This window comes from Lonchura striata, chromosome Z (assembly GCF_046129695.1).
Source record: "Lonchura striata isolate bLonStr1 chromosome Z, bLonStr1.mat, whole genome shotgun sequence".
In the NCBI taxonomy this organism is placed as follows: Eukaryota; Metazoa; Chordata; class Aves; order Passeriformes; family Estrildidae; genus Lonchura; species Lonchura striata.
Genome location: NC_134642.1, coordinates 80,249,110 through 80,272,171, shown reverse-complemented (window position 1 = coordinate 80,272,171; position 23,062 = coordinate 80,249,110). Strand labels below are relative to the sequence as shown.

The 23,062-nt window shown below is 38.3% G+C and overlaps 1 protein-coding gene across 1 annotated transcript in view; it reads left to right on the top strand.

The window, feature by feature from the left end:
• Positions 1 to 23,062, top strand: part of EPB41L4A (erythrocyte membrane protein band 4.1 like 4A) — a 116,421-nt gene that overhangs the window by 78,526 nt on the left and 14,833 nt on the right. Inside the window, exons 12-17 of the mRNA XM_021524791.2 lie at positions 501 to 613; positions 6,669 to 6,750; positions 10,954 to 11,037; positions 13,162 to 13,275; positions 15,538 to 15,585; positions 20,084 to 20,161. Of these exons, the coding sequence (XP_021380466.1) occupies positions 501 to 613; positions 6,669 to 6,750; positions 10,954 to 11,037; positions 13,162 to 13,275; positions 15,538 to 15,585; positions 20,084 to 20,161 (519 nt within the window). The remainder of the gene's footprint in view (positions 1 to 500; positions 614 to 6,668; positions 6,751 to 10,953; positions 11,038 to 13,161; positions 13,276 to 15,537; positions 15,586 to 20,083; positions 20,162 to 23,062) is intronic.

The window sequence follows — 23,062 nt, the reverse complement described above, 5'->3', positions numbered from 1 at the left end:
CTTTTACTCAATTTTTTTGTCAGCTGGGGTTTTCTAGTGAGAGTCCTGTATTACAGTTTATTTTGCAGTCTTTTAGGCTGTCATTCCACATGCCAGAGAAGTAGCCCCTGACTGACTGGAGCTGAACATTATGAAATATATGTAAACAATATTAAACATGTTTTCCTGGGAGGAAACTTTCAGAAAAACTTCAGGGAGGAATATTGTTACTTAAGAAAGTTGTACGTTAGAATATTCTAGGTTAGAAAAGGTCATGCCATCTTAATCTATTCCTAACAAAAACCATTTTGTTTTAGTGGCGTATCTCCACTTGAAAATGCCAAATATAGGAGTGGTTGGCACAATCTGTTGATGATTTTGCCAGTGACTGATTCAAAACAAAATTCAGGGTCGTGCTACTCAACAGGAGAACCAGAGGTGGGATGACAAGTTAAGAGCATTTTTTTTCAGTCTAAGTAACTTTCCCTACTGTTTTTCCATCATTTTATTGTGTTTTGAAGTGGAAAAACATCTTTGCGAATGACCAGAGACACTTCTGTGCAGCTTCCACGGCCTGACCAGAGCATTGAAAGAAGTCGCAGCAAGACTTATCCCAAAAGAACACAACAGACAGGTAGGTCCTTCTCTGCTGACCTGGGGGCAGATGTCTTAATTTTTGGTTCATTTTGTCATCATGAGGTGACTCAGAACTGCTGCAGTGTCCTTGAGGATCTTTCAGAATGAATTCTGTGTTTTGCCTTCAGTCGGTATTTAGATCTTAGTTAGCAGGATATGAAACCTCCAGCTTTCCAGAAAAAAATAGTTGCTGTGGATTAAAGAGGACAAGCCCCCATTTGTGTAGGTCTAATGTAAAGGTTGAAAGGGAAGTTTGAAAACAGACAGTGAGAACATGTTTTTTTCTCTGGAGACCTGTCTCTTGCAAGCAAATTTTGTACCTGTGTGTCTTGTTTAGTATCCCATTGTTTGGCCTGTTTGACCCAAGGTGCCACTTTTTGCACCCTCTTCCCATTTCAAGGACAGTATCCCTTTATTTTGATATTAAGTGGAACAGAAGTTAGTGCTATTCAACCTTAACTTTAAGATGTGTGAGCTGGAAATCTGTTCTGCATATGGAAGCTGTCATGGCAAAATAGAAGTTTCCACAGGTGTTAGAGGAGATGGGATTAAGCTTGGATCACAGAAGTCATGCCTTAGATAATTGGTGCTTCCTGAAATTTGGTAATAGAGATGTCAAGCTCCAGGTCCACAAATGATTACATGGGTATTGCTTAGCTTCATCTATGACAAGCAGACACACACAGTTCAGTCAAACTTGTGCCGGGAGTTAAGCACGTGTGTGTGTATTGGTATTTGAGAAGAAACTTGTCTGGGCTTTAAAATGTAAATAATATTAACTTTTATCATGGTTCAATATGACTCTACAGAATTTAAAACCTATTTTTTAAAAGAAGGCAGGTATATACCACTGGAAACCTACAGTATTTATCCTGAATGTGATCATTTGTCTTTTGATTTAGAAACAAAACTGGTGTGCTCTGCCTTTTAGCTGTGGTGGCTCTTGAAATGCAACAGAATTAAAAGTATAGTCTTAGAAAATAGAGGAAGTTTACAACATTTAAAAAACTTTTATTTTATTTTATTTAGTGTAAAAAGAGAATTGCTTTGCTTTCTGATTCTGATATGTTTCATTGTGTGTGCAGTTTTAAGTGGGTATCTGAGAGGACAAGAAGATAATGATCCTTGAACCTAATTAATTAAACTTTTTGTTCAGCTGGACTGTTCTGTTCTTAGGGCATCTATTAAAGCCAAACAGCATTTCCTACCTCATTTGTCCATTTGTCCCTAGTTCTGTTTCAGGAAATTTGTGTGGCTATTTCTCAGCTAAAATTCAGCTCTTGGTTTAAAATAATGTTTGCTTTAGCCCAGGCAGTTAAGTTTAGTCTGTGTTGCTGCAAGGCTGTGCACGTGTTGTATTTGTTAATTTTGTTTTCAGTCTCTTTGGCTGGAAATACCAGGAAAAACAAACTTTCCCGTAGCCTTTTCTGATTTGGGCAACATGAAATCTTTGCTTTGTCACCATTTTACTTACATGTGGTTGTGTAATCTCTATCATCCATCTCTTTTCTTTTCAAATTCAGCTTAATTGATTACCCATATGTTTTAAATGTGCAGTCATATCACTGGGACAAATGTATTAACATAGATTATATTAATGTAAATTCATTTGTTTAATTACAAGCTCAAAATATGGGCTGAGGAAGAGAGCTATGTCTTTTAAATGCCATCTTTCCCTATGAATAAGAATATTTTCTTCTTCTTTTTTCAATTTTGTCTTTGCTATTCACATTGAATACTCTCCCTCATTTTAAACAGGCTTTCAGAGGATGAATAAAGACTCATGTTGATTCTCCTTGCTGTGTCAGACATGTGATAGTTTATTTCATAAAATAAATCTACCTCTTTTTACCTAAAGTTGTTCTTAGATATAGCAAAGTCCATTTCACACAGTAAATCAAGACTACTTGTCATATTTTAAGCATAATTTCCTTAAATATATTATACCAATGTAGATTTTATTTTCTAGACTATTTTTTATCTTGCAAATTAACCTGGTACTCTAATAAGTTTTATGGGTTATGTTAAAGTTTCCCTGGCTAAAATATTTGAGAAAGCTAAATTATATTTCTTCTTAAAGTAAATATTCCTTTTGCATAGTGACCTTACGCAGATAGTCATCCCTGATGGCTAGTCATTTTTTCTTAATTTTCCGTTTGTAGTATACTATATTAAGTTTAAATATAACTTGTCCTCCAACATTTTAAACTGGGTGATTTCAGTTAACATGTATTATATCTTAAGGTATTTTCTGGCAAATACATCTTTAATTAGGATATAGCTGGACAAAGTCTTATAATTTGATTTTTTTTGGGATGAAAGTCATGTTTCCATTTACTTTCCCAAATCTAACAACAGCTCACAAAAAGCTGTGTGAAATTACTTCCTTCCACCTTCTCTGAGTTCAGCATCTTTCCTCATCTTCTTCTTCCCCTTTTTATCTTTTCTTATAACTGCAAAATGAAATGTATTAAAGGCTTCATTTTTGCCATCACTGCAATTAGCCATTTAGATTTAATTTGTGGGGTTTTTTTTTAATCTATTGGTTCCCATGATAGGACCAGCCACAGCAGTGGCTTTGGGGACAGTTAGAACAAGTGCATGACTGCAGCATATAACATTAGCACTGCCTCCATCAGATAAGGGTCTGTGAAGTGCTAAAACCTCTAACCTCTGACATCTAATTAAAACCCTTCCCCTAGCTGCTTCTTTTTGCGTACATGTTCTGATGTTATAAACATAATATGTGCTTTTTATATATTTTTTCTGTCACCTGAAGGTAGAGGTTAGTTATCTCTAGCAGAGCTGAGCAATAATGTTTCTTTATCTCATTGGTCCACCAAAGTAGGCTAAAGAGCTTAGGACTGCATGTATTTGGTGAACTCTGTGTTATGAGCTGGAGCAGGTGCCAGCCAAGACAGTGATAGAAAATATTATTTCTGTTTTCAGTGAAAATATTTGTGGTTTAACATCAAGATTGAAGGAGATGATACTGTCAACAGAGAGAAACTATTTTTGTGCATACAAGCTACTGCCATTGATTGCTTCACCTGATAGGAGGAACAGTGCAGACCTTTTGGCTTTAGCATGGCAGATTATTTTCCTAGAATACAGTTTACAATGGTTTAAAATGCAGTAACCTCCATTTTGTCACTTGTTTGATACATTTCATATCTCCGTTGTTCTAGGGCTAGTGCAAAAATCATATCAGGCAACTTTAACGGCTAAGATTTTATCCTAGATCTTGACTGTGTTTTTATAGTAATGCATGGGGTTTTCTTTGCTGTATGTTTAGGCTGCTATTCAAGTTGGTGTTCATTTAGAGAAAGAGTTTTTTTGTTTTGTTCTGTCAAGTCTTGTGAGTGAGATAAGCGTAACTTCATTAATTTGCTTACTTTTCCCCTTTCAGCTCTGAGAGAATTACAGTTGCATTTTGCTTTGCTTGCAAATAATAAACTCAAACGTGGAACAGGATCCCTTGCTGTTCTGTCTTACTGTTTTAGGACCTGACTGATAATGTTCAGTTTTCACAGGATGGGGTGAAAGTGTTCATTATTCTTTTGTGTGAGTGCTGAACATTAAAAGCTCCTTGGGAACATCCTCTCAGGACAAACATTGATGTGACCAGACCTGTTGCTGTGGGTCTGAGTTTATTCAGTGGTAGAAAACGTGTTGCTTAGGATTTGTTGTTGTTTGGTAGCTGAGGACTTGGTTTGTCCCTGCCTTTGCACGTGGGGTACTTGTATAAACCAGTGTACAATAAGTGCTGCCATTCTGATTTAGAAGCCAGGTGGAGAACTGGTTGTGAGTATTACAATTACAGTACTGTCTGTATTGTGATATTCCCTAAGCAATCACATTTTCCAAAGATGCCTGTCACTACCCAACTGGTAGCCATGGTAGGTAGAACTGCTGGTCTGGCCTAGACAAAGTCTTTTCCCAGAGAATTTTAAGATTTGAAAGCAAGATTTCAGAGAAAATGGATCTTGGAGTGATTTTAGCTGTTTACTCATTTATGTTTCCTAATTTGAGCTTTATACTTTAAAGTTTACTTAAATTCCAATGTTTGGTAAAAGGATGGGTGTGACTACTTCCGCATTTCAGTCATGGGGTGTGAGATGAACAAACTCTTGAGGCTACAGGCTTAGAAACGAAAAAGAAAAACAGCTCTTATCACAGAGTAGGCTGTGCTGGTGCAGACATATGAAAGTCCATTCATTTTTGTAGGCTCACATTAGCCCAGGGTGCAAAGCATGAACTCTTACTGCATGTTTTCCATTTGGTCACTATCTGCTGCTCTCATGATTTGGTTTAAACACAAACACTGCTTCCAGATAATGTCAGTTAAGTGGCTTTACCTGATAAGAAACAGGCATGACAAGCTAACTTACTTGCCAGGCTGATATGGTTTTGGATACTTGAGTTTTTAAAAATGTAATAGTTGGCTTGAATTGAATGGACAAATCAGTGTCAATATGGCTGTAAAAAGGAATTAAGTGTGTGCATTCACTTCACTGGAAAAGTTCAGTGCAGTGCACTCAATCCTGAGAGTACCTTATCCAGCCAAATGTAAACAACCAGGGAAACTGGCCTCGAATGAGATATTCAGGATTTCTGCCTAAGGTATTTTTGAGAGGCCTATTTCCTTGGCAAGCAAAAAGCAGTAATATACTTAAGTTTTTGCAATGGGGTTAGTGTTTTGACAGTGTTTTTCTAGTCTGCTCTTTTATCTTAGATAATTATATCATACAGAGGTATAAGTTGGTAGAACAGTACTGTAGCCAGTAAAAGTTACTGCAGATGGAACATCCTTTGAGACAATCATTGCAGTTGCTGTGAGTGTGGACAGAAAACTCCTGATTAATCCACTGTGGCCTGACACCAGAGGTGACCTGCAGAATGGTAAAGATATTACCAAACATAGCAAACTATCACTTCTGGAGGTGATTACTTTTATATTATCTGACCCTTGGCTATTTTTCTGGCAGTTGTTTCACTGTTGTGATATGTTTTTGAGCACAAGTTTTTATTACTCCATTAAGTGACAAGGACTTTCTATGACTTAATTGATGACTGCCTCATGGAGGAGTATGTGAAGTACTGAGATCAATTCCTTTGTTTGAAAAAGTAATATATTTACTGACTTCTGCAGAAGACTGGCAAATCTAACCTGTAAGAGAACCAGTTGATGAGCAGACAAAGGGCTTCAGAAAAATCTCAAGTTTTTGTGTTGAGGTAGGGTCCAGAGGCTTTGTAGGCCAAAGAGATGGTATGGGAAGTTGAAGGAAATTGTGAAAAAATCCTTTTCCTGAGGGTGAGGAGAAAACTTACCATGCATCTTTTCCCAGCTGAAATTAAGACATCACATTTTTGTTTTAGCCAGTCAAAATGACTTGGGGATTGTACCACTATACTAACAACCATGTGATGCTGCTAATTGTGTCCAGAGGACATAGTATTATAATCTTCAAACTATTTAATTATATTCAATGAACATGCTCAGAAACCTGTCCAGAAGAGATCTACATCAATAGTGATATTCTTTTGTTCTTCTTGACATCTGTTTATATAGATGGTAACAATTTTGTAAAAAATGTCTGAATTGCCAATTAGGTGGAAACATAATGTGTGAACTGAAGGGAAATTACAGATTGATGTTAATAGCATAGCATGGAAACTGAAATCATAACACCAGCAGGAGCCAAATTGTATTCTCCTCACACAAATTGTATTCTCATTGTTGACTGAGCAGGGACATTCCTTGTGTTGACAGTGGCAGTTTCCCTTTGAGAACAGCAACTTCAGATTTCTCTTTCTTATTTGGAAGAGTAATGAATGCGCTTCATGTTAAACTTTATTGTGCCCTGGTACAACTAGAAATAGGGCTAAGACATAAAGGTGTGATCTTTACATGCCTTTAACAAGATGAGCATGCACCAGATGTTTTGTTTGTCATTTTATCTGTCATGTTGTCCTGTAGGTGATTATGCTGAATAGTTGTGCAAACAGTTATGCTACAAGATTCAGCTCTTTTTTTTTTTTTTTTTCCCTAGGTTCTAAGAACATGAGCCAGATTACAACAAATGGGGAAAATGAAGGAACTACCAAAATTATTGCACCTTCTCCAGTGAAAAGGTATGTAGACCTGCAGTTTCCTTACAGATTTTAAGAGGTTGTACAATGCATTGGATAGAGGAAAACTGAGTAATCATTAGTATCCTATTTATCCTGCCATTGACTTCAGGACCATCTGATCTACTGACAAAGGTCAGAGAATGTTGGCAAGTATTTAATTTTATAAACCCCTGATCTTCCAATTAGTGTGGAAGAGGGATTTCAGGTGACACATGGTTTGAAAACTCATAAATCAGCACAAGTTAATGGGAAGGCAGAGAGTCTCAAGTTTAAATAGGAAAAAGACAGGTAATGATCCAAAGTGCACTGGTCAGGATAGTCCTGTGAAGTCTTATTAGTCTCTCCCCTGGGAGCTGTGGGCTGACTGTCAGAGCCCTCAGGTCATGGCCCTTGTGTCTCTGAACAGGGCAAGCTTGGGGTGTGTGGCAGGGAGGAGCTGGCCATGGGCTCTCTCCCAGCAGGTTTGTTAATCTTGCACTGATTTCCCATTACACTGTTGAAATTGTAGTAAAAATCAGATAAAAATCATATTTGTTCCTGATCTGTAGGAGTAGTGAATTGCTAGGGCTCCTCTGGACTTGTGTGTTCTGCTGTGTCTAATTTATTAGTGTTGAAGTGCACATCTCTGGTTATTAAGTGTATTTGAAAGGAAGAGGTAAGGCTTAGATACAGAAAAAGGTTTGTATCCCCACCCCTAATTTTAGGTGGAATTTATATGCCTGAATCAGAAAAAGAGTGATCTTACAAAAGAATGAGTCAAAAATACAGCACTTAACTTTTGTTTAGTTGCCTAGATATCTGTCTCTGCATGCTTGGCAATCCTGACAGTTGGGTTTTTTCCTCGACTGAGCAACCCTTAAGTGGGCTTACCTAAGCATTGAGGCTGTGGGCTTCACAAACTAGGTATCTGGGCAGAACTCTGAGAAAGGATCTAAAAGATGTACTGCAAATACTTGGTGGATAAGGTTCTCTATTGCCTAACATTTAGAACAGTTGACCTCCAAAAGAAAAGCTGAGCTAAATTGCTTTCTCATTTTGAGGGAAATTGAATCTATTATTCTAGCCCTTAGAAAATAATGCTAATCATGTGTTTAAAAAAAGGTTTATGATTGCCACTTGGTCATGCTGAAGCTAAACCGTTAAGTAGAAAACAATACAGAGGTAAAAAAATACATGAAGGGAAGGCACAAAGAGGATGGATCCAGACTCTTTACAGAGGTGCCCAGTGACAGGACCAGGTGAGCACACACTGAAACAGAGGAGGTTCCCTCTGAATGTCAGGAAATAATTTTTCCCTATGCAGATGACTGAGCACTGGCAAAGGTTGTCCAGAAATGTGGTGGAGTCTCCATCCTTGGAGATAATTCTACAGCTGTCTGGGAATAGTTCTGGGCAACTGAGCTTGGGTCACCCTGCTGGAGCAGGCAGCTGGACCAGATGATGTCCAGAGGACTCTGACAACCCCACCATTGTGCTGTTCTGTGATTTGTTAGGAGAAAGAAAGATATAAAGCAAAAGGTACCACTATTTCACAGTGCAGAGATCATTGTTTTAGGAGGCATGGGAGTCCTTTACTACAGAATTTTTGACAATGAGCTGTTAAAAAGAAATGGATAGGCAGGTCTTAGATGAAGAACCAGAATAAGTGGCTCTCAATATGACAGCTTCAAGGTTACTGAGTTTAGTTTCTTGCCATGACAGTTTAAAAGCCATTTACAGGCAGATTCTTAGTAAGTCATATTTTAGACTGTGTTAGTCACTTCCAGAAAAAAAAAAAAAAAAACCAGTGTTGGAAATTGTTTTTCAATTTAGGATTTGATTTGTTTTTCTCTGTGCCTCTGTCTGCACATAAAAGACAACTTTTGGGTCCGCCAGGGTTTGTGTATGTGAGAGGTAGCACACTAAATTTGTGTAGCACTTACAGTTTGGAAGTTTGCTTCATCCTGTGTAATTCTTGCATTAGTTGTTAGTAATGGTTGCAGAGTATCTTTCAGTAGTGTTCACAAGCTGACTTTTCATATTTGACATCTAATTCACTGTTGAGATCTATAGTTAATCGCTTCTGTGTACGTGGTATAGACTCAAAGCACAAAAAGCCCCCAATGAAATCTCACACGAAATTCAGATCCATTCACATACTTTGAATGAACTGAGTACCTTTTGCCTCTGCATTCCTGGAGATACTGCTGGTATTTGAAGAGCTGCCATGCTCTAGCTTTCTGTTTACAAAGTGTGTGTCTGCTCAAAATGAATAATGACTTGGGAATTTAATGCAGTAAATTCACCTCCCAGGTATCTTTTTTTTCTCCTTTTAAGATTAGAAAACAGTATTCACAGTTGTTTGAGTTCAGCCTAGGCATCGTTCAGTAGTTCATGCTGTGCAAATCAATTCCTTTTTGCAATATGGGACAGAAATGTATTTATCTGAGTTACTTGCTCAGTCTGTAGTAAGCACGTATTTTTAAGCCTAGGGATAGATTGCATGCATCTATGAGTCAATAATTAATGGGTGCAGTATTAAGAAAATTATTTACCCGATAAGATGTAATTTAATTTCTTTTCCTGCTGATTTACTGTAGCTTTGCATTTTGTTCACTCTGTGAGAATTAAATGATTAACTCAGTGACCTGTAGTAACCAAAGACTGAGGTTAAAAGTGGATTAGTGAGTTAAGTAGCCACAATTACTCCATAAAGCTGAGTCTGTCACCTCCTGCTTTGGGGAGAGCTTATACCCTCCTCTCTGTAAGCAACTGTAAAGCTTTTATTTTTCCTTCTTGAATTGCACTTTATAACTATATGGTGCATTAATAATTGTACAGGGTTCTGTCAGTAGTACTTGATGACCTTAGTGGAAATCAGTGTGGCTGCCTCATTCTGTCTCAGGTGAACTCCAGGAAAAGAACTCCAGAGGTGGTGCTGCAGGAAAAGCTCTGCTGAGCCATTAGACAGGGATGTGCTTCACCTAAAAGCCACTTCCCAGCATTTGAAGTGGCAATTATCTGGGAGCTTTAATGGGTCAGAAGCTGTAAAACCTCACACTGTGGGAATGCTAGGAATAAAGGAAGAATTGGCACATACTGTTTTTCTCCCATCCCCATCAGTGGGAGACTGGTTACAAATGCTGATATATCTCTCAAGCCAGGTGACTACCCTGGTACTTTGCCTTGCAGCAGTCAATGAGTCAGCTCTTTCACAAAAACATTTTTTTTTCCTGGCAAAAGTAAAACCCAGGGCTTTACGGGGGAGGGTATGAGAAGGATATTCTACCCTGTGAACCTATGAACCTGTGATCTGTCATACTTTGAATAGTTTCCATCACCCCTGACTTTGCTGCTCCCATTTTAAAGTAGGCACTGTACACCTGGAAAAATGGTAGAGAAATATGGTAAGGATAATCTGAAGTGTGCAGTGACTCCCATACTGTGGGAGATTAAGTAGCCTGTGGTTCTTTCACTTGGAAAAGAGATTAGACATTTAAAAATCTGTAAAAAAAAAATAAGGGGTGGAGCTTCTGCTTTAGGGAGTCATCATTCATAGCTGTTTGTTTTTCTTTATTTCTTTCTATAATCACAGAAACAGTCAGGAAAAAGGGATTGAAGTTTTGAACCAGGTGGAAGTTTTGAAATAACATTAAATAATTGTTTATGTCATAGTCAGATACTGGAATATATTCCTACTAGGCACTATTTATGAATTAAAAAATGTTCTAAATGTATTTAAGTAAACCCATGGAAGAAAAGTTTCACTAAGAGCTTTGTAAAATAAAAAGGAGGTAAAGCCTCTGATCCAATTATCTTTTAGCTGTATTTTATGGGAGACTATGAGATCATGCTGTATGTTTGCCCTACTGCTAGACTTCTTGCTTAAGTGTCTGTTCATGTTTATTTGGAGACAGGATTACCTGTTTTTCTGACTCAGTACTGCTACAGTTATGAGGTTACAGAGATGATTTTTTTTTTTTACTACTTCTTTTTCCTTTCCCTTATGATTGCTCTTTATAGGTGAGATTTTTCAGCATAGGAGCTCTTTGCCCTCTTTCACGTAACAAGTAACTATATGCTAAGGTGGATCTCTCTATAATGAGTGTATCCCTTTAAAATTAAATTTTAAGTGGTCAGAAAGAAGCAAATGTGATCTGTGTAAAATGTTGTTTTTCTTTTTTTAAACATTATTCATATGTATATATTTCTTCTCTGACTTAGCTTTAAGAAGATGAAAAATGAAAACAGTCCAGAAACGCAAAGAAGTAAAACAAGTGCTCCATGGGAGGAAAATGGGCCACAGAGGTAAGGCAAGACTTGGTGTCTTAGGTATTGGGCAATAATAAATATCATACCACAGCAGAAGGTTGAAGGTTATTAATATAATATATTAATGTGTTATTTGATTCATAATAGATGTGTATTTCATGTAAGCAGATAGGTTATTTCATGGATAAACAAACAATTAAAAGTTAAGAAAGCAAGTATAGGAGGAGGTAGCCAGTGACTGAATGTCAACAGTGGGTTTCTACAGAGATCTGTTCATAGATATTTAGAATATTTGTGATAGAACTTGAAAAAGGGGTAATAAAGTTTGGTGATGATGCAAAATTGTTTAGGATAGTGAGAAATTTGTTTGTGAAGAGTGGCTGAAAGACTCCTAAAAATGTGACTGATGGGTAGATTCTTTTGAGTCAAAAAACATAAAGAGAGGTGCATAAGGACAAAAAAAACACCAAACCTAGATTTCTGGTTAATATAAAGTGCTGTAGAATTATGATGGATAATAAAGAAATAAAGAAAACATCAGCTGTGTAGCAGTCAGAAAAAAAAATTAGCAATTATTAGTAAAGCAAGATAACAGCATTATGCCATTATATAAATTGGTGGCTCACATTTTGGAAGCAGTTCTGATGTTCTTATCTCAGGAAAAGGTCTAGGCTTGGAGAGGGGCAGCAGAAGTGATCAAATATGTGACAGGCTCTGCAGTAAATCTGCACGAGGAGGAAGGACAGACTATAAAAGATGCAATTTCAGGGGATGATATATAGAAAATCAAGAGTCACCTGAGAAAAGAGAAAGTGACCAAGACTATTTTTCCAGTAAAAGAACTAAGGATCTTCAGGTGAAGCTATTGAAGGTGGTTTAAAAGGCAGTCAGTAGTGACTCACCATGAGTGGGAGACCTGTGGTCCTCCTTTGCCAGGAGGTGAATTCCTGAGGGAAGCTGGGTGAGTCATGGAACAAAAATCCTTAAGGACTTCTGAAGACAGAGGTGCAGCAGCTGCCCCAGTAAGTCCCCCAGACTGGGAATGGTGTGGGACTCAGGGAGCACTGGGGAGCTGCCTTCAGGGTTTTGCTTCCTGTAGCTGGATGTTTACAGCTGCTGTTGGAAACAGCATGTAAAGTGTAATCCAGAATGGTCCTGCTCTTCTGTGACCATTCAGATCTATACCTGATGTGTCATTTGGGGTGCTCTGATGATTTACCTCTTGTGCTTCTGTAAACAGCAGTAATTTCTAGAGTAAGAACAAAGTAGTGAGCAACTATTCCCTTGCTACAGACCTATCTTTGGTTATGTTTAGAAAAGTGGTGTCATCTTGTCATTTTATGTCTCTAGTGTTTCAGTTGCTCTCAGGAGAGCAGGAGGTTTGATCCTGCAGGAGCCAAACAATGGTTTTGCAAATCTATAAATTCTAAAGCACTGTGCAGGTTTAGACGCATGAGCAGGCTGGATGTTGCACAGAGGCTTTCACAGCTCTTAATAATTCTCATTGAGATGAGCTGTGGGAACTCTTCACCTGTGCAGAGCAGTGCTGTAATCAGCTGTCTGCAGAGGCAGATGAAAAAGAATGGATTCAATTGAAGGCCAGATGCTTTCAGGAAAGCAGAAAGAAAGCTGGAGTTTGGAGCACCTCCACACCATTGGCAGAGGTTTGGGTGGATGAACAGAAGAGAAATGGAGATAGAATTGTTTAATGTTCCCAAGCATCAGCTCTGTGATGAAGACAAATGTCATGACAAAACGTGGGAAGTTTTCATACTTACATCCATGGAAAACATGAAGAATGCCTACCTCTGGGTTGGATATGCCATACTAAAGCACAGAAATTTTATTATGGTAAAAGAATATTCATGAACTAAAATTTATACTTTGTAAGCTTAGAATTATTGATCTGGCAATGGTAAGAGGTATCTCTCCTACATTTCAAGATTTAGTGCGAAAAATATATTGCTAGAAAGCAGCACTATCTGCATTTACATAGAACACCCACTAACACCCAGAAAAGCACACATAGCTGAATAGTCACCTGTACGTAGTGTGCATGTATGTGCATGAACCTTTTCACTTTTGTGAACTAAATCTCAGCTGGCCAAACTGCCCTGGAAATTTTAAAGCCGACTCTTTGCTCTTCCTTTTTAACCTTAGCGGACTGTATAATTCTGCCAGTGACCGCAATAAATCACCAAAGTTTCCTTACTCTCGCCGAAGGAACCCATCTGGTGGCAGTGAGAATGAGTCTGGGCAGCCAGTTCGGAGGAGGTAAGAGCCTCAGGATCAATTACTGTCAGCTTTTCTGTCTAGAAACTGGAGGTCCTGCATGCTCAGTGTTCTGCTCCTGGAGGCACAGCTGGGTCCTGGGAAAGGGGCCATTCCAGGGGCCAGTTGTTAGTAAAAAAAAACCCCACCTGAGCAAGAGTACCACAGCTGTTTTTGGAAGAAAGATTTGGTCAGGTTGTTTGCTTGTCTGATGTTGTGGGAAAATGATGTTTAAAATGTGAAAAGTTACGTTTTTGGCATGTGCAAGATTCCTTTAGTTACTGGAGCTCGTTCTACCTGGTGAATGAAAGCACTGATGGATTTGCTTGCTTGACAGTGAACTTCCAAAGTAGTGTTAAAAGAACATTTCTTTACTTTAACTTACCCAAGGATTACACAAATGAACCATAAAACTGTCTTCAACATCCCCATATATGAACCACTTTGCATTAGAGAAGATGCCAGCAAAAAGCCAACAAATGACAATTTCAGTTGGTACAAGCTGAATTGAATGACTTAGAGGAGTAAAATAGAATTGAGAAACTGCATGTTACCTGGGATGATTTGTCCTGCTGAGAAGCTGCTTTCATCACTGGGGCAACCTGCCTGGTGCTGTGATCTGTTATGAAGTATAAACAAACAGATGCTGTGCCATATTCATTGCAGTCCTCTAGAACTGCCTTAGGAGCCAGCACATGAGAGCTACATCTCTTCCTGACAGCTCTGAAATGAGTTCCTGTTTGGCCTTCAAATCCAGAGCTTGCAAAGGGGTCTCTGACAATGCAGCTATATTGATGAAGAAATCCAATTTGATGTAGAGCTTTTATCCTTGTCAGGTTTCTGAACTGTTTCAGAATCTTTTATCAACCATTAGCTGTCTGGAACAGGAGAGAAGAAACTCACCCATAATGCATGCTTAATGACCTCAAATAAATTAGTGTAACTCTCAGGCAATGGAGTTATGTTTTTGCTCTGTTGCATAGAGCCCTTGTAGGTGTTAACAGCAATGTGTTTCTGCATGGGTTTTGTCATGTTTTAACCACAGCCAAGTCTGAGGCTGCCCCTCACTTACTCCCCTGCCATCAGGATCAGGGGGAGAATCAGAAATGTAGGAGACAGAAACCTTGTCAGTTGAGGAAAACAGCGAAAGCCAGGCACAGAAGCAAAACAAACCAAGGAACGAATTCCCTGTTTCCCACTGTTGAGCAGCTGATCAGCCATTTCCGTCACACTAAGGTTAACTTGGGAAGACAAACACAATCAGTCCAAACATCCCCTCCTTCCTCTCCCTGCCACTTTATACACTGAACCTGCTGTCACACTGTCTGGGATATTCCTTTGCTCAGTTTGTTTGGGTCACCTGTCTGGGCTGTGCCCCCTCCAGCATCCCAAGTGCCCCCAGCTTCCTCCCCAGTGTGGCCTTGGCTCTGTGCAGTCCCTGCTCGGCAATAACAAAAGCATTTCTATGTTATCAGCCACGTGTTCAGCACAACACCAAAACACAGCCCGATGCCTGCCACTGTGAAGAAAACTTTACTGCAGACAAAACCAGCTCAGGTTTTCTCGTCACTGCTAGCTTAGCTGCCAGAAGGGCTTGTTTGGCTTTGTAAAAACAAAAGAGTAGAGAGACATGCAATGCAAAGCTTTCTCATATCAAGAAAAGAAAAGTGTTTGTGCACTGTGCAAGAGGAAATTGTTTTTATCATCTGGGATTTACATTGGGCTGATCTGGTCAGTGGACAGACAGTCATGCCAACAGCAAGTTTTCTCTTGGACTACCACATGAACAAATGTTTTTAATAGTCTTATCTCATATGTGAGACTTTAAAGTTTGACAATAGTAGGTAGATTTTAACTTAATTATGCCTTCCTAAGTCTTGGTGTTATTCATGCACTTTCCTTTTCCAGCTGTTAATAACAATAGCTGTGCTGTTTATGCACCCTTTGCTGGAGTTAAGAGGAAACCACCACACTCTGCTATGTTGGAAATAGTAGGAAACTCTAAAGGGCAGAATGATCTGCTTAATTGTGTAAGTCAGGGGTTTGCAATGAGAGCTTGAATGGAATCATGCCTTCAAAGCTTATTGTAAAGGTGTCCTGAAGGGCTTAAAAGAAGCACATGCCCTATTTTCTCTGCCAGACATCATGCTGGAAAAAAAAATCCATGAAAAAATGAAAATATTTTGGGTTTTTTTTGTGAGTAGTTCTGTGAATTTGTACTAAGTAACTCCATGACGTTTCATTAAAACTTCCTTAATGTCACAGGAAAAATCAAAACAGTGGTGAAGATTCAGATTTAAAGCAAAGGAGAAGGTAAATACATGATCTATAGCAGCTATGAAATGTCACTGAAGGTACTGGTTATATTTTGGTTCATGCATTCCCTTCTTTCCATTCTTCTCCCTCATATTCCTAAATGTATAAAAGGTTAGTTGTGTTATGACCTTTTAGTTCTTTATTTCTTTATTTATTATTTATTTATTCTTTATTTCTTATCCTTTGCTACAATGCTCTGTGTCACAGCCTCGTCACAGCAATCTTGCAGTACAATTGTTACTACCCCATGTTAGAGGCAGCTTGTGATAGTTTGCTAAGGGTTATCTACAACTTGAAAGTCAATTCTATAAATTTTAGCTTGTGGATTTTGAATCTGCAGATTTTATTTTACTTCTCCAGCCTCCCTACCCAGTTTTAATTAATCTGTTTTGCAAGCAAGTGTGCTGTTGTCTGAGATGAATTATCCTGCCACAAGTAAGTGCAAAGGCATATGTAACTCCTGATGGTCCTCTTTCTGCCTTGCACATTTTTTTATTTTTTCTCAAGCTTCTCCTCCCTGCTCCCATCTCTCATTTCAGACTTGACTAGTTATCACATTTCAAATAAAATGCAGGTGTGAATTTGGGTGTGACCTTCAGCAACTTCAGCTTTGGACAGATTTTTGCTACATCTGCTGTCGTGACTGTTTAATGCTTCTCCTCACTCTGCTCCTGCTTGCTCTGCTGGAATGAGGAGACAGTAGAGTGCACTTCAATGTCAGAGGCTCCTGGAGCTTAGGAAGGCAAGGAGGCACTCCCAGGATCTGACTCACTGCAGCAGCTTGGGAAAGGAGCTCTGGCAGGGATACAAACCTCTCGGGACAATCACAGGAAACCAGAGAAAGTGCTCATACACTTTGCACTTACTATGAGATAATATTTTTCGGGAGGATGTTAGCATTACAAGCTGCCAGTGGTAGTCTTGTGGTAGATGTCCAATACATAAAACTGGGAAGATTTAGTTAAACATCTCAGGTGGAAAGCCCCAGTGCTCAGAAGAGACGTCTTACCACAGGTTTGTTATTGTTTACGTTGCAAAAGACCTTCTCCACTTCCTCACAATTTGGCTATTCTCCTCTCATTTTAATCAGAAAAAGACTGTGCCAGAATATGAGCTTTCCTCAGCTCTCCAAGCCCTCTCCTAGACAGTATTTGTTGTGTCTCTTGTAAAACTGACTATGACTTCTTTCCTGCTCCTCATGCCAGAGTATATAGGTATTCTACCTGCAAAATATCAAATATATTGCATGACAAGGAAAATGAGGAATAAAGGACAAAAGGTACCCTAAAATTGCCAGAGATTTGGATGATCTTGGTGTTCTTGCACCTGATTTATGAAACTATCTTTTTTTTCTGCCCATTTTTGGTAATTTATTCAGTTCAATAAAAGATTATATTTAATATTCAGTGAAAGATAATATTCTGACAACAAGCATGAGCAGCTGCTACTCAGCTGACAGCTCAGGAGCTTTTCTGTGTTCTCACAAATGCTTTTGTGACAAGTAACGCAAGGAAATTCAATGTGCAGTATCTAAAAGGTGAATCAGATTTCCAGTCCTGAAAAGTTAGAGAAAGGCTTGTTTTGAGATTGATCAATTTTATGTTGTATCTTGTTTATGTTTTATCTTGTACTTTGCCTACCACGCTGTGATTATTGGCTGTTTTGGTATCTTATGAGACAAATTACTTAAATCACATTAAGAAACTTCTTGTCATGCTGCAAAATGTAGAAGAAAAGAGTCATGCTAATGACCTGGAAGTGTGAAAGAAGAGTGTTGCTCAAATGACTTATTAATGTTGATGTTAGTGGTATATTTATTAAAAATCTGATAAGACTGGGGTGGGGAAAGGTTTACTTTTGGCTGTGTAAGGTATGCTGCAGTTCTAGAGCATTTATTGCTCTTAACTCTTCCATTGTGCTTGAGTGACTCTTTTTGGCACAATATTTAATCTTCCTTCTTCAGCTGAGATTACGATTTTCTGTAGTAACACACATATTTTTTATTCCCACTTTGAGCTCCACCCAGAAGATTGTATTTTTAGCCGGCAGCATGGATAACCTGGCTTTAAATTATGAACAAGAAGTTTGGGGATGGGGATGTCACTGAAACTGAGGGAAAACCAAAAAACCCTCCAACATTTTTAGTATTAGAGAACCAAGTCATTACTTTATTCTGGCTAGGATGTTGTTCTGACCAGGATGTAGAACATAATTTCATACAAATTATTTCATCCAAATACAAATAATTTCATCTTCACGTAGCCTGGGTGTGCAGAGGAAATAATTCCATGACACATACATTTTACTAGATTTTTCACTAACTTTATACAGTCAAAACCCATAGAGATTTATTGGTTCAACCTTCATTGTTTCCAAGTTATGTAGTTCTCAGCATTTGGCTTTCCACTGGATATGAATTTGTTCACCTGCAAAGGTAATTTGGCCCCCATTCCTATCTTTTCTTTCCGAGACCAGGTGTCTCCGACCATGCCAAGGTTGATGTTTAGAGTTGATGGTCATTAATGGTCATTGATGGTTGTTATCTTTTGTGCTTCTTCTGTGCTACTCCCAGTCTGTTAAGATCTTAAGTACATCAGGCCTTTCTTAGTGGAACAATGTCCTGAAAAACTTGGACTCCCTTCCCCTAGGGCAAAGATGAATAAACCTGACTAAAGCTATAAAATAATTTAAAAAAAAATAAACTTGGTATCTTTTCAAACAGGGAGAAGCTCCTTCTCTAGGGGAAATTTCACTTGTCCAAATTTATTCCCTTCAGGAAAGCTGGGCTGAAGATTTTCCTAGACTTTACCTGTCCTAAGACATTTTTGTTTGAATGGGATCTATTTGAGCTAATGATTTTCTAATTTAGAAGAGAGGGGAGAACAGACTCCATAGACCAGGGAGTTTAAAGACTCAGCAATTTGTTGGAGGCAACCATAATTCACTGGTATTACAGAGAATTTCATGAGGCTCTCGGGTGTGTCAGAACGACATCTGTAGCAGTGTCCTGGTTATTTAGTGCTCGTGGAAAGCAGAGTGGTGTGTGCCTGACCAGGTAGAACAGCTCCATGCTGCATCTGTGCTGTTCTCTGGGAACAATCTTTCATCCTGTTTGGGCTCTTCTTCCTAAACCATTAGAACATGCAGTGAGCTAGTCAGGAACTTCCTACCTTGTCATTAAATGCTTCCCTTTACCTGTTACTTACACCTAAGGAACTGCTTTGCCTCCTTGGCTTGTTTGATATGTAGTTTAACAAATCTGTCCTCTTACAAATATCGGCTATCAAAGAGCAAAAGAAGAGCCAGGAGGCATAAGAAAATGTGCATCCTCTTATAGCTCCTATTTCATGGCCAGAGACCTCAGAAGGAAGATTATATTTTCCATTGCAGCAAAACCATTACCGATTGCAATTCCAGACAGCGTAAATCCTTGTAGACTAGCTCCTGTTAATATCAGTCAGCTTTCCTCATTAATCAGCTGGGCTGTCAGTATAGCAGAGAAACACGTCTGTCTTTGGGGGCATTCCTGGAATCACAGAAATGTTCAGGTTGGGAAGGATCTTTTTCAGATCATTCAAATCCAATAATTCCAAGACCATCCTCACACTAAAGAAGAGTCACAATCCACACCACATTTTGATGACGGTGCAAGTCTTTAGAATCTAGCCAGTGGTAGAGTGGCAGAGTCCTGGATTCTAGGACCAAAGCCCTGACAGCTGGTCTGTGTGCTCCAAAATGCAATCATGGATTTAAGGGTCTCAGGTAGTAAAGAGGAGTTTGCCTGTAGGTAGTGCAGCCTTCTTTTTTCCATAAAGAGCAGGAGAATCCTGTTGGAAAAATGGGTGTTTCTTCCAGGCTGCCTAACATTCCCTTCAGACAAGCTGGGTTGAGCTGATTTTCCTAGACTTTAGCTGTCCTGTTCTTCTAACACATTTTTGTTTGAGTAGGAGGTATTTGAACTAATGATTTTCTAATTTAGGAGGTAGAGGAGAGCAGACTCCATAGACTGAAGACGTAGGAACTTACAGGATAGAAGTTGAGGGGAATAGAATATTATGTGAGCATTTTGTTTTGCTTGCAAACCCAGAATTCTGTATAATTTCTGTTGGGTGTACCAGAATGTGCAAGAAGAAGAGAGCCATGCAGATTAGAGATGAGACCTTTCACACATCCAAGAAACAAATTGATGTGGCATATGCAAAAAGAATGCTGAACGATAAAATAATACAAATGAAAAAAAAAAAAGAAACAGTGAAGTTATTCAAAATTAAAATAGCACTCACCTGATACTACACTCTGGATGTACTACTTTTGAAGCAGTGTTTCCCAATCAATTAATAAGAAAAAGATAATATGTCTTGCTGGTGTAGACAAGCACTCCAGAGTATTTTAATTCTGATTTTCTGAGTAATGTCTTTACAGTGTTCTTTCCTCATTTAGCACTGCAATAATAGTAGACAAATCCATCCCGAGATGTTGCTTTTCTCTTCTCCAGGTCACGGTCCCGTTGTAACACCAGCAGTGGCAGTGAATCTGAAAATTCCAACAGAGAGCATCGAAAGAAGAGAAACAGGTATATAACAATATATTAAATATTTTTGATGGGGAAACATGAAACGGACAAATGGAGATGGGCTTTTCTCAGATAAACCTAGTAAGAAGGGATCTACTGTATTTTATTTGTATAGAGTCCTCCTGAGGCAACCAGGTTGTACTGCCAGGTACCCTTTTCTGAATAAAAAGAGTGATAATAATTGCCAGAATGCATCATTACAGTTGCATGCAATGAATCCTGCCCTCCTGTGTCTTGGGAAGAGCTCAGTAATGAACCACAAGATCAAGTACAGGCTATACTTACAGTATTTATATTTGCAGTATAAATGCAAATAAAGTGGAAAATATCTTGATAATTATATTCTTAGCATATATTTTTTACCTCACAAATTCAAGTGCAGATTTTTTGAAGCAGAAAATAAGCTGTTGAGAAGTAAAAATATTTTTAGTGGATATGAATCTCAATGTTGTTTTTAAATTCATGTATTTAATTGTATAAAGATTTTGTTTTCCAAAATGTCAGGTGTGGGCCCAAACCCAAAATGTGTATAGCATCAACTCTTAATAGGATAGCGATAGTGCATATCAAGTGATGCTAACAAGTCCTGTATTATACATTCTATTTTTCCCGTTGCTGGTATGAAAAAGATGGCATAACTACTGATTTCTTATAAATTCCTTCCAAAGCTGTGTATTTTATGTTGCACTGGAAATCACAACATCCTGGAGGTATTTCTGAAAATATACTTTTTAAGATTACATAGAATTTCCTCATATTGCATAAACACAGTGCAAGAAGAGAAATGTAACTAGACAAAAGAGGAACTGTTTTAAGGCAAAGTTTCTAAGTTACTGTCTGCATGAGCTGCCATTATTTCTTCATGTCCTATATTCAGTGATAAATGATTTCCAGATCTCTGGAAGCTCTGAGAAATAATTGCATGCTAGATAGTGCAGCAGGAACATGCAGTATAATTACATTTTCAGCATGACTTGCAGTAGTTAAAGAATGTTAAAAAATCACTGTGACACTCATATGGGATGGCATAAAGCACATCTGAGACCTGAGATTCTTTGAAGCTTACCTAAATTAGAGTGCAGTCTTGTGGGGTACTTGGCTAACAATAACTTAGTGTGCATGGAAGGTTTGTTTTTCAGCTGAAGTTTAAATGACATGCTGAGTGTAGTTTCAGTGATCAGCAGTAAATGGTATTTTGTATCCCTTTCTCCCAGAACACTCTTGCCAGGTTTTTTTCCTCTTGTGAAACTCCTTGTGCAGGGAGCTCCACAGGCAAGTGAAAGAAATTAGAGACTGACCACAAGAATGTTTTTAAGAACTTCTGGCAATATAAACACTGAATTGTAAGAAGGATTAAGTACTGCTTATCATTTTTTGAAGAATGAAAGGGCCTTTACCCACACTTCCTCACTTCATGGAAAAAAAGTAAAAAGAAAAAGAAAAAGAAAATAAATCAATTTTTTTTTGGTTGTTTCTAAGTTTTTCATGTTTTCAGAAATGGAAGATACAACAAAAATGCTAATGTTTCAGCATATCTTGCTCTTAGGTGTTCACTTGAAATCTGACCAGAAAAAAAATCATTATTAGTTTTAGATTAAACATATACTAAATGAGTTGGAAGTCTACGACTTATTCCTTGTGGGTAGATGCAGGAAAACAACCAATAAAAATGAATTTCTGCAGGAGCATAACAAGCTGGAAGGTCAGAGGCTCTGAGCAGCTTTCCTGTTTTCAGAGATGAGCTAGCCCAAGCAGGGTTAAATAGAACATTATAATGAGGCTTGCAACTGCTGTTACTGAAGTTTGTGCTGGTGCATAAACTAATACAGTTTTTTTTTTCCCAGTACAATAATCAGGCCCCTGACACAAGCAGAAACAAAATTGTTTTATTTTATTGGAATAAAATGAGTGAATATTCACATTAACCAAAGAAGTCTGCTTTTGATTATAGTAGAGTAGAATATATTTTTCACATGACAAGAGATCACTGTGAACTATTTGCCAGAAGAAAACAAACTATCAGAGAAAACCAGAAATGCAGATGAAAAGGTAGAAAACTAGAAAAATCTTGGGGAAAATCTTTTTACCCGATCTCAATCTTTGAGGTTTCACTACATTATATAAATGTTTTCTCCTAAGCAGATGTTCATGTGAAATTGAAGAAGAATTTGTAATGAGCATATTTCAATCAGAGAAGAAATGCATTTGCATTTTCAATCCTGTGGTCAAAATCTATTGTGTAGATAAAAATACATAAAAGGAGGAGACAGCGTGCACTGAAACATGCTTTCCCTCTACACTTAGAAGATGCATTTGATTAGAATCAGAGAGTGACTGAATGGTTGAGGCCGGCAGGGACCTCTGGGTGTCACCTGGCCCAAGCTGGGAGTGCAGGATTGCTCCCAGGCAGCTTTTCAGGATCTCCAAGGATGGAGACACTGCCACCGCTCTGGGCAACCTGCCAGTGCTCAGTGAAAAGTCTGAAATGAAAACTGTAATGGGCTTTCAGTACAAGGGCAACAGTTTTTATTCAAAAGTACCTTTAAATAGAAATTTAGGATTTGAGCTAAATTTCTTTCAGCATTTTTTTGTCCTTTCTGTCACCAAAAACCTAAAAAAATGCTCCAAAATTATTAGAATTTGAACATTGTATTCAAATAATGAATTTCATATAGATATTGTGGTACCTTAGTAATCTTTTACCTTATTAAATGTGAGCATACTACCTTTCTTTGCAGCTGTAAAATGTATGTTTTGTTTCTTCATGTCTCCATCTCATAGAGTTCCGCTCTGGTACTTAGAGTGCTCTGACACTACTTGCTTTAATAGCTGTGAAGCTAACTTTATATATTTAGATTTTCAGTACTTTTGTGCAAGTGACTGCTGTGTGTGGGAGGCAGC